A 17086-nucleotide genomic window follows, 5' to 3' on the forward strand; every position below is an offset into this window, starting at 1 on the left:
TCTTATAAAGTACATTGCACAGGCTAATCGGTCTAAATTCCGAAACACAAGTGGGATTTTTAGTTTTTGGAATGAGTGCTATAAAAGTGGAATTTAGCTCACAATCAATAACAGCATTATTAAGAGAGTAAAGAGTAGCTTTGCAAACCTCGGGACCCACAATATCCCAGTGTTTTTGGAAAAAGCCAGCGTTGAAGCCATCCGGACCCGGGGCTTTTAATGGAGCCATCTGAAACAAAGCAGTCCGGATCTCTTCCTCCGTAAAAGGCCTCACCAGGGACTCATTCATTTCCTCCGTTATACGTCCTCCCAAGCCACCCAAGCACATATCATAAGATACATTATCTCCGGCAGTAAACAAGCTAGTAAAATAGCTTTCAAAAACCTTTCCAATCCCATCTTGACCTTCCCATACTCCACCATTCTCATCCCGAATGTGATCAATTTTATTCACTTGCCGTCTTTGGCTTGCACAAGCGTGGAAAAACTTTGAGTTTCGGTCTCCAAATTTGAGCCAATCCGTTTTTGCCCGCTGCCTCCATTTTAATTCTTCCTTCTCCATCAATATTGTCAACTCATTTTGGAGTTTTATGGCTTTTCCCATATCTGTACCATTTTCAGCCCCTTGTAAAGCAGCCAGTTGTTTACTGTGTTTGATAATATTCCATTTTGGTTTCTCTAACTCTTCCCTTTGCCAACGTATCAAGGAGGTTTTACAAGCTTCCATTTTGCCCGCCATACTTTACCACGGGTCTACTGCATGGGTCATACTGGCCTCCCATGATTTTTCTATAAGTTCACGACACTTTGCATGCAAACCCCATCCCTCCTCAAATCTGAATCTGCGGGGCCCTTTATAGCTTGTAATCTGGTTCTTTAACAGCACCCAAATAGGAAGGTGATCAGAACAAATCGAGGCCCCAACCACAACCTCCATACCTTGGTATAGTTCAGACCACTCCCTATTTGCCACTACTCGGTCAAGTCTCTCTTTTGTAAATTCCGCCCCTTCTCTACCATTATGCCATGTATACTTAGGGCCCTTATATCCCAAGTCCGACAGGCCACACACCTCTAGAGTGTTTTGGAAATTTTCCATCAATCCCCTTTGACGTTCATTCCCTCCAAATTTTTCGTCAGCACTTAGGATTTCATTAAAATCACCAAGACAGACCCAAGGAGTAGGATCCATTCGAGCAAGGTGTCGAAGAAGGCTCCAAGCCTCCGGTCGCTTACTAGGGTCCGGCTGCCCATAGAAAAATGTAATTTTCCATTGCGGTAAAATGGGGGAACGGCACACCTTCGCATTTATATGTCTCCGACTAAAGTTTTGAATTTCCACTCCAGCGTCCGACATCCAAAGTAGAGCTAGGCCTCCACTTTTTCCCACACAATCAACCACGAACACATGCTCAAACCCCAGCTGGATACGCACTCGTTCCATCTTATTTTTACATAGCTTAGTTTCCATTAAGAAAACTACATTGGGTTTCTTGTCTTTCACCAACCGGCGAAGTTCCTGAACTGTCCGAAGGTTCCCAAGCCCTCGGCAGTTCCAACTTAATATACTCATTGCGGTCGGCGGGGCTGATTTCCAGCCGCCGCCAGTCCCGATCCACTTTTTACATTTTTAACGGACACGCCAGGTTTGCCTTTTGATCGACCTGCTTTCCCCACTTCTATTCCCCCCTCCTTCAACCCATCTTTTTTACTTCGATTGTCACCATCAGTTACTATTGGAAGCTTTGATCGGCCACTTTGTCGCCATGTTTCGTCACTGGTCCCGCGTGGTCTCCCTACCTCCTCAGAGAGCGCATGTTTCATCCGTTTCTCCACGTCAGACATAGTAAAAAAACCACTACCGGAATTTCTGGAACGTTTTATTCCCCTTGGCCCATCATCATCACAAGGCCCAGAAATATCTTCATCACATTTCCCTGCTACCACGTGTCCTGCTGTCTGTTTTTCTTTTGTTGCCAGCTCATCTAAATATTCATTAACCGATTCTGAGTCCGCTCCCTTAAGATTCTCATTCTCACCTTTCTCCAAATCAGCCAGGATTTCCGTGTGGGTACACCCAGAAAATATCTCTTCTGTGGCTTTGTGCGTTTTGGCTCCCAAATCCCCATCCACCGCGCTCCCTGGATTCACGGCTTTCTCGTTGCCCTTCATTATGCTCCCATGATTTGCGCCACTCATCCCATCTCCTTGATTTTCCTCATTCAAATTTCCGCCCATCTCGCTCCCTGATGATACTGGGGATCTAACTTTTGATGGAAAGTGTTTATTACGCTTGTCTCTTTCCATATGTGGTTTCTCCTTACGCTCCGCCGGCCCTGACGGTGAACCCCCGTCTTCTGGACTATAGTACGGCGGTTTCTGACTATCCGGTGAAGATCGGCGCCCATGACCCTGCCGTCCGAAGCCACCCAGGTTCTCTCGCTGATGCTGTGGTGGGTCTCGTCTCTCCAGGCCCTGCCCAAACCTGCCTCCAAATATCCTTTTAGGGGATGTCGATCTCATCCACGGCCCAAAAGCAGTTGGTGCATGTTGTTTCCGGCCATTATTCCTCTCAGAGCACCCCGTCACCCCATGTTTGATCACTCCACAGCTAAAGCAGAATTTAGGGAGTCTTTCATACTGGAAGGAGACCAGCGTTTTTGACCCATTTATCTTCAATACTCTCCCCCTCGTCAAAGGTTTCTGCAGATCAAGAGTAATCTTCACCCTCAGGTATTCACCCCAACCCATTCCACCTTCGTCGACATCCACCTCTTCCACATGACCCATCGCTGATCCAATCTGATGGCCTACATTCAGACTCATGCATGCCAAGGGTAAGTTTATCATCCTTACCCAAAAGGCTGCTTTGTCAAAAGGGATTTTTGATGGTATAGTGAAACCATCATAATCTTCAATTGCAAACAGATTGCCCTAAAAAACCCAGGGCCTACCCTCCAGCACTCGTTTCTTATCTTTCTCATCCACAAAATCCACCAGAAAGAGATTGTCGCCCAATACCTTGAAAGATGGAGTACCTGACGGTTTCCACCCCCGTATTAAGGTGGCTCGGATAATCTCCTTACTCACCAAATGATCCACAATCAGTTTTCCAATCACACAGGTTTTACCCCGGTTGGTTCCTTCTTCCCAAGCATGGTTATTGATCTCCAGTTCATCCTCCTCCACCTCGGAAAGTGAAAAACTTCCCCACATCCGGCTGAGGTCGTCTGCCATGCGTTCGTCGTTCATCATCACACTCAAGAAATCCTTTCACAGCCGTGACAAAAACAGCTTGAAAAACACCTCCTTCCACAGCTTTAGTCGAGCTTGGAAAAAAACATTAAGACGTGTAACGAGATTTAACAAAGACCGGTTATAAAATAATATTTACGTAGGAGTAGGAGGACACTAGGCCCATTGAATTCTTTCACTATGCATTTTTTTTTTTTTTTTTTTATTTGTAATGCATTGAATTGTCTTAATGAAGAAAACAAAAAGTTTTCAAATTCTCTATTTCTCTCTCTTTATTTAATTTTCTTTTTATCTTCTCTTGCTTTATGTTTATATTTCAATATGAGACAATTAAAATGTATGAGTTTTATTTGTAATATATTTAATTGTCTTAATGAAGAAAACAAAAGGTTCTCAAATTCTCTCTTTCTCTCCCTGTTTATTTTTCTTTTTCTCTTCTCTTGCTTTCTATTTATATCTCAATGTTCCTCTGTCAATTTCACACTCAAATCATGAAAAAGACAAGACTACAAGAGAGAGGTAGAGAGAGTTTCCAATCGTTGTTTCTCAATTATTATTATTATTTTTTTTTTTTAAAGAACAGTTCTTTTTAATTTTCCAATCGTTGTTTCTCAATGAAAAATTAGATTATTCTCAGTGAAGAGTAGAATAACTATTTTCAATTATATTAGTATTTTCATTTTTTTTTTGTTTTTTTATCTTTATTTTCGGTGCTTATGTTCTTCCATTTTTGTTTTTGTCCCTTATATTTTTTTCTAATATTTTTTTTTCTTCTCTTACTTTCTATTTATATCTCAATATTCCTTTGTAAATTTCACAATCAATTCAGAAAAAGAAAAGAGAGAGAGAGAGAGAGAGAGAGATTTGCATTGTTGTTTCTCAATGAAAAATTATACTACAGTTCTTTTTTTTATATATATATTTTTTTCTAGAACTGTTCTTTTCAATTTTCTAATCGTTGTTTCTTAATGAAAAATTATACTACAGTTTTATTTATTTATTTATTTATTTTTATCTTTATTTCCGGTGCTTATGTTCTTCCATTTTTTTTTTGTCCCTTATTTTTTTTTTCTAATTTATATATTATTTTTTATTCAAATGATTATTTTTCTTTCGTAAATTTTACATTGAACTCAAGAAATAATAATGAGAGAGAGTTTCTTATCGTTATTTTGGGTTGATAATTTTTTAGTTTGTACATGTTGTTCATTGAGTGATTTAATTTTTTTTATCTGTTTACATGCTTAATTAATGAATGACATTGGTTTTTAAGGTTTCATTGGAATCGAGAAACGTATACAGTAGAAAAAGACAAATCTTTCAATTATATTAATTTTTTTTTAATTTTTTAATTTTATCTTTATTTAATGTATTTATGTTCTTCCATTGTTATCCCTTAAATTTTCTACTAATTTATATATTATTTATTCAAATTTAATATTTTTCTTTTTTAAATTTCACATTGAATTAGGAAATGATAGTGAAAGAGTTTCCTATCATTATTTTTGGTACGATGTATGATGCTTTTTTAGATTATGTCAATGTTCATTGTGTAGATTTTTTCGTCTTTGTTTTCCTGTATGTCTTAAAATTAGTTTCATTTGCTTTATATATGTGAAGGATGGTTGTAAAAAAAAAAAAAGTTGTTATGTTCTTCCATTTTTTTCCCTTAAATTTTATACTAATTTATATATTATTTATTCAAATTGATTAGTTTTCTTTTGTAAATTTCACGTTGAATTAAGGGAAATGATAGTAAAAATGTTTCCTATCATTATTTTTGGTATGATGTATAATTAGATTATGTTAATATTCCTGCCAGTATTTTTTATCTCTTTCATTTTTAAAAATAAAAATTAAACTACCAACATTCTTTTGTTTACAAAATTAGTAAACATAACTGTAATCAAATATCAATATGCTCATATATTTTAGAACACTTCTTTATTTTTGTCAGTGTAATAGAAAAATTTCTCAAAAAAATTGTTTATGAGGAGAAAATTCAACTCCTGAAAGACAAAAGTTTACCATAATGGATTGTATAGTGGAGGAGAAGTGGTGTCATTGTTGGAATATAATGATTAATCAATCATTTTGTATAATTGATTAATCTATGTTTTTATTTTGAATTTTTTTCCTTTATATTTCGTTTTAAACTACATATATGGGAACAAATATTTAATATGTTTCAGTTTATAAGAATTAAAATTTATGAATTTTTAAATTTATTAGATATGTATTGAGAAAAACTATGGTTTAAAAGGATCTTATGAACATTTGTCATTTTTGGTAGCTAATTAGTTAATTAAGATAAGAAAATAAAAATTGTTGTTGATAATCTTTTAAAGACTTTTTGAGTAAATTACAAAATAAAAAAAAAAACCCAGCGCGTAGTGCGGGCTCTAAGCTAGTGCTTACTAATTATGAAGTTTAAGTGGAAATACTTTAAGAAAATGGAAAATTTTGTTGGGTGTCCCATGGGATGGGCCTAACTCCTTAAACATTCTCAACAGCTTCCTCGTTATTTTCTTTACATTTAAGGATTCAAACTACTTTTTGCTTCCCTATATCAAAATACACCTCAATAGCTTTCCTTAATCATTCTCTATATCATTAAAATATTTATTTTTTTTTAATTATATTATATATATGAGATGAGAGATGAGAGAGAATTGTAAGACATGAGAGGAGAGGAGAAAGAATCATTTTTTATTTATCTTAATAATCATAAGGATTACAATAATAAAACCAAAAATATTGAGTTCTATTGTAGCAATTATAATAATGAGAGTTTATTTAGAGAGTCTCTTATAAGATATTTTTTGTGATTTTTTAAACATTTTTTTTAAAACTTAAAAAACATATTTTATTATAAAAAATCTACTGAGAATGCTATTAGACAAGATGACAAATATCCATCAACGACTTTAGCTGGGAGTGGCAGTACCTTTGAGGCACCCACAAACAAGCTAGGAGCACTGGACAAAATTAGGGTGTCAGAATTTTTATTTATTTATTGATTTTTTTTGCATTAAATCCGTGGGTGTCCTATCCTCTTGCTAGGTTCCATTTTCTGGATCTTATCTGGCTAAGAACAATCAAATCATCCAGTGAGTAGTGAGCAGCTAGCTAGCTAGCTCCCCATTTTCTGTATAATATCTGGCTAGGACCACTTTTGCAAATACCTTGCAATTATATATTGGACCAAGATCACCTGTTTCAAAAGAATCGTATCCACCACCCTGTTGTGGTATACAAAATGTCTCCATAATGTTGGTGTGTAATACTATCATTAAATGATCACTTTGGATCATATGGGATTTGAAGGGCTGGTGGGTCTTTCACCGTGTAATCTTTGGATCCTGATTAGTTGTCTTGATTTCTACTGAAATCTTGATAGAACAACCAAAATTAAAAGAATGCATGCGGTTTTTACTGTTTTATGTCATTTCTGTACGATTCCAAGCAAGCAAGTGCTACCATTATCATAAAATAATCGTTATGATTGCATATTAGGAAAAAAAAAACAAAAAAAAGTGGCCTCTCCGTGAAAGAAAAGTCTAAATATTAATTAAAAAAAAAAGATAAAGATAAACTCATCCAGAGTATTGTATTTAGTGGATCTAGAAATCTTGATGAAGCAAACTATATTTGTGGGTGAGCTTTGTTGTGTTATCCGGGAACAATATTTGTCAACCTATTCAAAGCTACGACAACTACATATACCAAAATTCCTCTCCAACTATAAATACAAAAGGCTTTGTAGTTGTATCTAATTTCCTAGTGATAATCAACTTGGAGATAAATATTTGGTTAACTATTTTGAAAATACTTTTCTGATTTTAAAAAATTATTAATTCAAATGTCAACAGTAAGCCCACAAAAAAAAAAAAAAAACTTCAGTTTGGCCCCCTGAACTTTCAACTGATTTTATAAACCTTCTTTCAATTTTCAAATCTCTCACTTTAGACCTCTAAACTTTGAATTGCTCTCACTTATGACCTATTTGTTAGTTTTCAACGTTAAACTCAAACAATTTGACTTTTTATGTTCATTATATCTTCACACAGTCCACTTGAAATTTCGAAAACACCCAAAACTATAGCATTCACCTCAACCCAAAACAACATCGTTTTGGCCAGGCATCTATTAAAAAAAAAAAAACAAAAAAAAAAAACCAAAAAGCAAAATAAGTTTACGTATCAAATTTTCAAGTCTTATTGTGAAAAATTCTCATCCCTAAATAAAAAGTCAGTCTATAAATTTGGTCAAACCTGAGATGTGGTTCTGGTTCGGAGGATCCTACTCCAACCTGTAGTGGACCAGAAGAAGCGTGTGATGGAAGCGCGTGAAAAGGACGTTCCAGACAGGAAGATTTTAATGAGTTTGTGGGTCCCAACTCCCCGAGACACACGAGAGGTACAGTTGGGCCCCATCCTATGTTGTCCCGAAGCAGAAGCCGTGTTGTCCTAATAATTTCCTACCCATTTGTTGTTGGTCCAAAACTCTAAAGCCACGTCTATCCACCAAGGACCATTCGTGGGCATCACTGTTGATGTGGGAGTGGGTCCCCGAGGAACCTGCGAAGATGGAACACCATCAATGATCATGGGACCAAGATGTTTTTGTCCAGGTCAATTTTTGAGTTGCACTCGATCTTTTACCTGCTTCACAATCACACCTACTTTCATTTTTAACTCCATTTGCATGGCCATCATCCAAACAATTTTGTCTTTAAGAGGAATTCAATTGCCTATTAGTTTGAATTTTTTTATATCAAAAAAAAAAAAAAAAAAAGAAAGAAAAAAAAGATCCCGACCATTTTACCGTAAAATGGTTAGTTTTTTTCAATGGAGTTTACTTATTTGAACAGATTTTGGGTAAGTCGTCTTTTTGTTCGATATGTGAACGGTAAACCCTTTAAGACTCGCTCACATTTACTGTTTAGTAAATATTAGAATTTGAAGAAAGAAAAAAATTATTTTTCACAAGGGGCGGCCGGGATTTTGCTTTCCTTTCAATGGAGAAAATTAGCATCTATGTTAAAAAGGCATGTTCTTTGAAATCCAAGAACAATCCAGACATAACAAAAGAGAGCTCTTATAAGTATTAATTATGAGAAAGAAACCCATCAAGTTTTCAAACGAAAAAAGGAAAAAGAATGGAGTGTTTAAACAAGAACTTGTAAGTTGTTATCCAGCATTATCATTATTAATTAACTTATACAATGAGAGAACAAGGAAAAGGCTTTCTATGGTGCTTTTTCAAAGGAATAGTCAGTCATCTTTTGACTCTGAATTTTTTGTTATTTTGTGAAGTAAAATTTTTAAACCAAAAAACGTGAATCTTGGCATGTTATGTTATCAGTTGGATTTTGAAAGGCCCGACAACGAACCAGTGAATTGGACATGGACCAAAAAGGCCTGTTTGAGCCTTAAGAAAAACATATATGTGAGCTTGGAAAACTCCTTCCCAACTTGGCCCAAATGCAGGATGGGCTGTCAATATATCTATATACCTTAATTAATTTGTTAATTTGTGATATATATATAGAGAGAGAAAGAGAGATCAAGACAAAATGGTATGTCAACTATGAATTCAAAGATAATACCTTGATAACTTGTGACAATCATCTAAGTAACCAAATCAAGAAGATTCTTCTCTTTGATGGGAAATGAAAGGTGTCATGGATGACAATTTAATGCAACATACTATATTCCTATCCTACTTTATTCTTGTCACAGTTCATTCTATTGGGTTAATGTGGCAACTCTCAAATTAATCTTTATAAAAATAATAATAATAAATTGAAGGATTGATGGCGCTGCCGCACCGCCTATTGAGATAGAAGTATAGTATATGTAGCATTATTCTTTAACATAAAGCACCCCCCCCACCCCTTTTTTTTTTTTTTTTTTTTTTTTTTTTTGAGTTGCAAACAATGTGTTCTGAGTTTTAGGCCAACCAACTAATAATAAGAAAAATGCAAAATCAGTCTCTGAAGTTTCATAGATTTACAAATAACTCGTTGTATAAAAAGTTACTAAAAACTTCTGGTGGAAAGCAAAATTAACAAATAAGTCATTACACCCAACTTTCATCCAAAATTTTGATAGATTGAATTGTATCACCAAATATATTGTGACACGTGTTTCCTACAATAAAAAAAAAAAAATCATAAAAAGAAAAAAGTATAAATAAAAATAAAAATTGGGGGGTTGGATAATTTTGGGGTCGACCATCCCAAATTTCTCTTTCTTTTTCATTTTTAATTTAATTAATAATTGATATATATATATATATATATATATATATATATATATATATATATATATATATATATTTTATTTATAATTTTTTAGTGCAAGGGGCACATGACACAATATGATTGGTGTTTACATAGCACTATGAGAGTTTTCATCAAAAGTTTGGACAGAAGTTGGGAACGGAAACCTATTTGTTAATTTTGTTTAATTACTTAGTTACTGTTTACATCACAGGGTGTTACTTGCTCCATAGACTGATTTTTATTTATTTTTTTCCTAATGATAATACATGATCATGAGATCCTGATCGATGCATGAACATGAAAAAAATAGTGAGTCAATTTCTTCTAAAGTTTCCCACTTTTTTCAATTTCTTCCTTGTACCATCGCCATATATATATGGCTCTCAAAATTTCTTTCTTCTGCACCTCTTAGGTTTGTTTACCAAATGGTCCCCTGGGTGGCCTTCCCCATGATTATATTGTCCACCTAACTTGATGCCATAGAGGGGATAGAAAAAAGAAATTTTTTGGACTTGTAATTTAATTGATTCCTCTAATCTCTTTCTAAAAAGCATAGTGATTCTTTTCCCACCCACTAAGCCGCTAAAGGATTTGGTATCCTCTTCGAGTTCATAATTAGTTCAACAATCTTATATTTCTATAATCTGCCCCGGCCACATAATATATATATATGAATCTTCATCATGGGTGACTTCAGCTCAGAAAACAGAAGATTAATTAATATAATTAAGGATTAATACAAAACCGCGTAAATTAATTAGAAGAATTAATGATATAGGAGCAAGAGGTATATTTTTAACTAGACATTCCAAGCAAAGAGTGCCCTGGTCAGCCCCCACCATGGTATCCAATGTCCCAAGTTCTACCAACATTTGGAATATTATTATTGTGGGGAGATTCTCATATATTTCTTTTGTAGGGCCAACATAATAAACTAGATGTGAGTGATGATAATTGTTAATTAACTAATGCCTCATTGTTATTCATATGTCTCCTTTGCAAAAGTCTCATATGGGATCAAATCTGGATCTACCCCATTGAGATCATCATAGAGCAATTCTAAGCACCTGAATATTGAGATTGAGAGTATCACCAAAACACCTACTCACATTTATGGTAAATAACTCTATGCTATCTACCTGTATTTGAAACTTGCAGGGAAAAAAGAAGAAGAAAGGGACGTAGTTTAATGTGTTGCACCCACTAGGTGTTGAGTGACACCATACAGAAGAATACAGTCTGTTTTGAATAATGCTAGAATCCACACTCTTATCTCATTCCTATCTCACTTGACTAATATGTCAATACCATTAGTAATGATTTCTTTTATTTATAACACGAGCTGATCCAATGGGATGAACAATATGACGTCAGCCAAGTGAAATGAGAATTGATTATGTGAATTATAGCATGAAATGTGGTGATCAAAAAATGTACAGAGGGCCACTTGGATTGACCTGATATTTTGACCCTATCTTATCTTAGTAGCTAGAGGCTAGAGTATTAGGACCACCTAAAAAACCCTTAGAACTCATGAAGTGACTGCATTGTAAAAGTTATATGGGAAGGTGGGGGGAGTCACTTTCTTTACTAGATTAGAGATATGATGTTGGGCAATTTCAAAGCGGATCAAGAATGGTTTCTTGTATTCTTATATGATTTTGACTCCTCCAAGTTTGAAAGATGAGAAGGGTATGTTCTTATATCCATTGGTCACTGTTCTAAAAAGGAATATGTGGCTGGGACTGGAGGAGGATGTTGAACCATTGGATAATTATCATAGAGGTAGGTTAGAAAGAAACAAGCCAGAATGGGGTTGGGGGGATGTTGACAGGGCAAGGGCACAGCTAGGGTTTGGGATGTTTCCTTCTCTTGGGATGTGACCTGTCTTTTAGTCTAATCCATGCCCTAAAAGTACTGCTATTGCTTGATGTCTATGTGTCCTGCAGGGGGATATATATGCTTATCTTAATTAAACTATATAACACCTATTGCTTTAATTCAAACAATATATATACATATGTACACCACCAGAGACGGTGGTTCGACGGTCTCAGAGGCATTTCCATTGGGTTTAGATAATGTAAGGGCTTGGGTTCGACTCCCGAATATGGAAATCCTCATATTTATTTGTATTATTCTCTTGAGTCCCATCGATGCACTGGCGAGGAGAGCGTTTAAGTTATGGCGAGGCTGGTCTTGAGGGTGCGCCTGCGATTTTCGCCATTTAGGTCCTTCCTGAGCAGTCTCCTGCGAGTTTGTGTTAATTACTATGGTCACGCTCAATTAGAATAACCATTATTGTTCTCCCTCTCCAACCTAGCTAGATCAAAGTTCTTAAAAATTAAAGAGGAGGCAGAATATAGTTAGGGGTTGAATTTTCAACAATTCAACTTCAACAAGAGAGTTGTTAATTAATTGCTTAATGACATTAATCATTTTATAGGCTTATTTACAAATTATTCATCCATGTGCTTATATGCATAAATGGAAGCTTCCTAATTAACTAGGAGAATCTTGCCATAAACTATATTGTACATTGTTAATATATATATATATATATATATATATATAGAGAGAGAGAGAGAGAGAGAGAGAGAGAGAGAGTAAAATAATAAATGGGGAATTAGTCGTCCTTGGTACTATATGCTCTCTCCTCCCAACACCCAACGCCCCTAATAAATTGAAGGAAAAGGAAAGGAGGCGGCGAAAGGAACGTGGTGCTGCACGAAATTCGTTTATGCGATTTGCTAAGTGTGTGTGGTACCTCTAAGGTTGATAAGATATTAATTTTTTAAAAAAGGACTTTTGAAACTGATGGATGGGAGAATGATGCTCATGACTCCTCCTTTTGCAGGCATAGTAAAATGGAACATTTTCCGGGATTCGTGACCTACAACATTACTCACGTACATACACTAGCTAGCTAATAGCTAGGCCTTGCAGCTGCCATGTTCAAAGATTCAACCAGATTTGGAACAATATTTTATCTTTTTCTCATAAAATTTTCCCCACTTGAAACCCTACTGAGCAGGTTAGCTATAGACAAATTGTTGCCGCCCTTAGTGGGATGGCATGTGTGAGAGTGAGACACACATGAAAATATGAGAGATAAGCTAGCAAGCAATGGCAAACCTAGATTTACCATGGATTGGATTCATCTAAGCCGAATGAGCGATACAATCATATATATATATATATATATATATATATATATATATATATATAGTCACCAAATATGAGTATGGTTGAAAATCAATTAGACAAGAGTATTAAGTCACATGAATATGTGTGAGCATTTTAAAAGGTTCTTTGATGAAAATAGAATCAAACGACAGTTAATGATGATACTAAGTACACCACATCAAAATGGCGTGGCAAAAAGGAGAAATCAAACCCTGTTAGAGATAATTAGGTCAATGATGGCATGAGCAAATTGGCATATTGGCATGATGCACTTTTAACTATTTTCTACATTTTTAATAGAGTTCCCTATGAGTTATGGACCGACATAAACCCAATTTGAATTACTTGAGGCCATGGGGCTCAACGGGTTTAATTTGTTCACGATACTTCTCATAAACATCGTTCAAAGGCTAGGGTTATCTCAACATACCTATATTAGAAAGATTCGACTTTAACGCTTTTGGATGCATATATGATTGCAAGCCCATTGATAGTACTCCTAATATTGCTAAAGGTGAGAATTTGTGCTACGAAATGTGTCCTAAAAGTCAAGATGAGATAGAAAAGATAGCCCATGTTCCGTACGCTAGTGTAGTAGGTAACTTGATGCATGCTATGATGTGTACTCGGCCAAAGGCAGTTGGCTTAGTTAATAGATTCCAGTCTAATTAACGCCGAATTGCAATACCTTAGAGGAATTGCAAACTACGTACGTATTCTGCATAACCCTTGGCACGTGGACTAATGCTCAGGCGTACGTTACTCGATCTAAGTCTCATCCTCCCCATCAATGGGGTCCCCCCCTCCCCAATTTAATGGGTTGAGACATTGAGAAAGTCGGCATTGAAAATTTTTCTGATTCTTAGTGTAGTTAATTTTTGTTTTCTTATAGTACTATGAGTTATTGTGGGTACGTATTACCCTTATAGTGTACGTACTCCACTGTCGGGAGGAAGAAAACACTGGAGAATCAGATGAAACAACCTTAGAAAAATTAACTCGATTTCAGTGCAAGGGATCAGGTATTGATGTTATTCCGCTATGTACTTTATTTTTCAAAGATTTAAAAAAAAAAAATTTAAAAAAAGAAAGAAGAAGAGAGATCGAGAGAGTAGAGATCAATATATGGAACCAACAATTTGGATTTTATGAGATGTGAATCCCAACTGTTATATTATATATCATTTAAAGTTTATATATGATGTTGAAATATAATCACATATATAAATAACTTCTTAATTAATGAATTAGGATCATTTCTAATTCATTTAGACGGGAGAATATCCACTTAATTATAATAGAGGAATATTTTTGTCCATAAAAAAGTAACAAAAATATACTTTCACTATAACTAATTGGATATTCTCCGGTTCAAATGAACCGGAGAGGACCCTGTTCCTGAATTAAGCCACTAGCTGCAAGTCATCATTGCACATGATCATGTCACGAAATGGCATTAATCTTGAATATTTCGTGGTAAGCTTCAACTGTTCAGACACATAAAATATCGTTAATTAGTTTATCATCCCACATAATTTGGAGCAAAAAGATTATCACTCTCCAACTTTTCCCCGAGAGAGATGCATGTGACAGTTGACTGAATAACTGTATTAGGGCACAGTAGCGGGTGATCCACAGCCACTACCTCCAAATCCTATCACGTCGGCAAAATCATGTGTATCATGTAAATCATTAGCTCTCCGAGATCAACGTCCCTAGTACACCCCACGTGTCAACACACCATATGCCAGAAGCTCGACATGACGTACACATGCTGCCACACGCACAAACTTCTACGCTGTTATATTATTGGGGGGGTGGGGGTCTCTCTCTAGCTAAGCAACATAATAATAGAAGAAGAAGCAAGGAAAGCAAGTCTCACCAACAAAACCGGATATAGAGGAGCGCAAATACATTGAAAGTTTCTGAATTTATATTCTTCGTCTGAGCCAGAATTTCTCATGGAAGTTAGCCGGAAAATAACCAACATGCTGGGCGCCACCGGTACCGATCAGCGTGATTTGAACTTCAAGGAGACTGAGCTGTGTCTGGGATTGCCCGGTGGCGGTACTGGAAGTGAGCCTGAGACTGCGAAAGCCACCGGAAAGAGAGGCTTCTCCGAGACCGTTGATCTGAAACTTAATTTTCAGTCCAAGGAAGATAACATCAAGAATGCTTCAAAGGAAAAGAACCAGCTCCTTCCTTGCACCAAGGATCCCGCTAAACCACCAGCCAAGTGAGTCAGTTTATTATAAGATTTTTCTTTTTTATTTATTTATTTATTTTTTTTTAAGAAATCTAGTTATATATATATATATATATATATATATATATGCTCAGTATTATTCTGATTCTTATATATCATGATTGTGCACATCACCATTAGTTTTGCTGTTTCCATTGAATAAATATGCTTTTTTTTTTTTGGGTAATTGGTAGTAGCAAAAGATCTAGTTAATTACTATTAGGGTTTGATTTATAGTTTTGTTAAACATGGGATTAATTTCAGGGCACAAGTTGTGGGATGGCCGCCGGTGAGATCATACCGGAAGAACATGATGGCTCAGAAGAACACAAGTGAGGAGGGAGAGAAGGGAAGTAGTGGTACTGCAGCCTTCGTTAAAGTTTGCATGGACGGTGCGCCATATCTTCGTAAAGTGGACTTGAAAATGTACAAGAGCTACCAAGAACTATCTGATGCCTTGGCCAAGATGTTCAGTTCCTTCACCATGGGTAAGTAATTAAATCTATAATATATAGTTGCATTTATGTGTAAATTATGGACTAATATTATTGACAAGAAATTAAATTCTTCAAGCCCATGCCCACCCTAAAGAAACACAACGTAACCAAAAAAGTTGGGGCATACAATTTAGAATAAGAGAGTAACAAGATCATATTCATGGTGGGTAGGAAAAAAAAAAAAGAACACATAGAAATGCAAATAATGTTATAAATAAATGTATAGGTTGTAATTAAGTTGCAAGTTCAATATTTTGTTGTATTATTTCCGCCTTGTGTAGATCTTGAACAATCATATATGTCAGTGCAAGAGGAACTTAATTATATTGATTAATTTCATATTACAACCTAGTTTTTATATATAGATTTCACTTTATTGCTGGTGTTTTATCTTATATATATATAAGTATTTTTTTATGGTTGTTAATTGAAGGAAATTATGGGGCCCAAGGAATGATTGACTTCATGAACGAGAGTAAATTAATGGATCTTCTGAACAGTTCCGAGTATGTGCCAACCTATGAAGATAAGGATGGTGACTGGATGCTCGTTGGTGATGTTCCATGGGAGTAAGTACTTGATCCTTGTAAAAACATTAAACAAAATAATTTTTTTTTAAAATTTTAAAAAACCCTAATTAAATTACACAGATAATAATCAAATAAGCTTGCAAGAACAATGTATGGTTGGCCTTATAAGATATATTATAACAAATTATTGTTTCAGAATCCTTAGAATAGTAAAAAAAATCAAGTGAAAATTAACACCAGCTAGCCCTAATGTGATCGTTTCATACATGCAGGATGTTTGTTGATTCATGCAAGCGCCTTCGCATAATGAAAGGATCAGAAGCTATTGGACTTGGTATTTAATTCGAAATGGCATTAATTAGTCGATTAAATATATATATAATTTCTCATAATTAAATTATGTAATTATTAATGTAAGTTTGGTTTAATTAACTTTCAGCCCCAAGAGCCATGGAGAAGTGCAAGAACCGAAGCTGAAGAGGCTTATAAATTATCCATCATGAGGCAAGACAAAACGATAAGGCACTTGCTGCAGGGTGTTGTTAATTTGATTGTGTCTGTATTTTATTTAATCGTATATAGATATGAAAATTAGAATCTGGACATTTGTAATAGACAAGAAGCAATAAACATAGCCCTATTGTCTGCCTTGTTTATTGCTAATGGCTTGTTTAATAATCACCCATTTAGACATTGTTTGTTGCTGGTCCTGCTGTCATAGTTGTTGTGTGTTTTATTCCTTCAATTTTAATATTAATGTTACTCTTTTTTTCCTCTCAAGATTCTTGATATCACTTATTTCCTTTTTTTCATTCATTAATTTATTCCAAGTTATTATTGTTTTTAGGTGAGGAAGGTATTAAAACCCGTAGCCCAAGTGAGGGCAGGGAACAAGAGCATGTGCATGTTGATGGGGCTTTCATTCATGGCCATTAGTTTATGGAATTTGTTGGGACATTCGTATTAATTTTTGAATGTAGACTTGTGCTTGAAATGTTGGTGGCATTCTTTGGGCCGGGTTGGGTGGTAGTTAGTAGCACTTGGACTCAGATCCTCGATCCATTTTAAAGGAAATGGAGAGGAG

The 17086-nt window shown here is 35.3% G+C and overlaps 2 protein-coding genes across 2 annotated transcripts; one reads left to right on the forward strand and one right to left on the reverse strand.

The window, feature by feature from the left end:
* Positions 1 to 742: 742 nt before the first annotated feature.
* On the reverse strand, positions 743 to 1444 carry LOC148586481 (uncharacterized). The gene has a single exon (XM_088515658.1). The coding sequence runs from the start codon at positions 1442 to 1444 to the stop codon at positions 743 to 745; it is 702 nt and encodes a 233-aa protein (XP_088371784.1).
* A 13152-nt stretch (positions 1445 to 14596) lies between these two features.
* On the forward strand, positions 14597 to 16720 carry IAA14 (indole-3-acetic acid inducible 14). The gene is made up of 5 exons (XM_059591080.2): positions 14597 to 14966; positions 15240 to 15463; positions 15906 to 16041; positions 16275 to 16336; positions 16442 to 16720. The coding sequence occupies exons 1-5, from the start codon at positions 14692 to 14694 to the stop codon at positions 16477 to 16479; spliced, it is 735 nt and encodes a 244-aa protein (XP_059447063.2). The 5' UTR covers positions 14597 to 14691; the 3' UTR covers positions 16480 to 16720.
* Positions 16721 to 17086: the final 366 nt, after the last annotated feature.

Source organism: Corylus avellana, chromosome 4, assembly GCF_965113065.1.
Source record: "Corylus avellana chromosome 4, dhCorAvel1.hap1.2, whole genome shotgun sequence".
In the NCBI taxonomy this organism is placed as follows: Eukaryota; Viridiplantae; Streptophyta; class Magnoliopsida; order Fagales; family Betulaceae; genus Corylus; species Corylus avellana.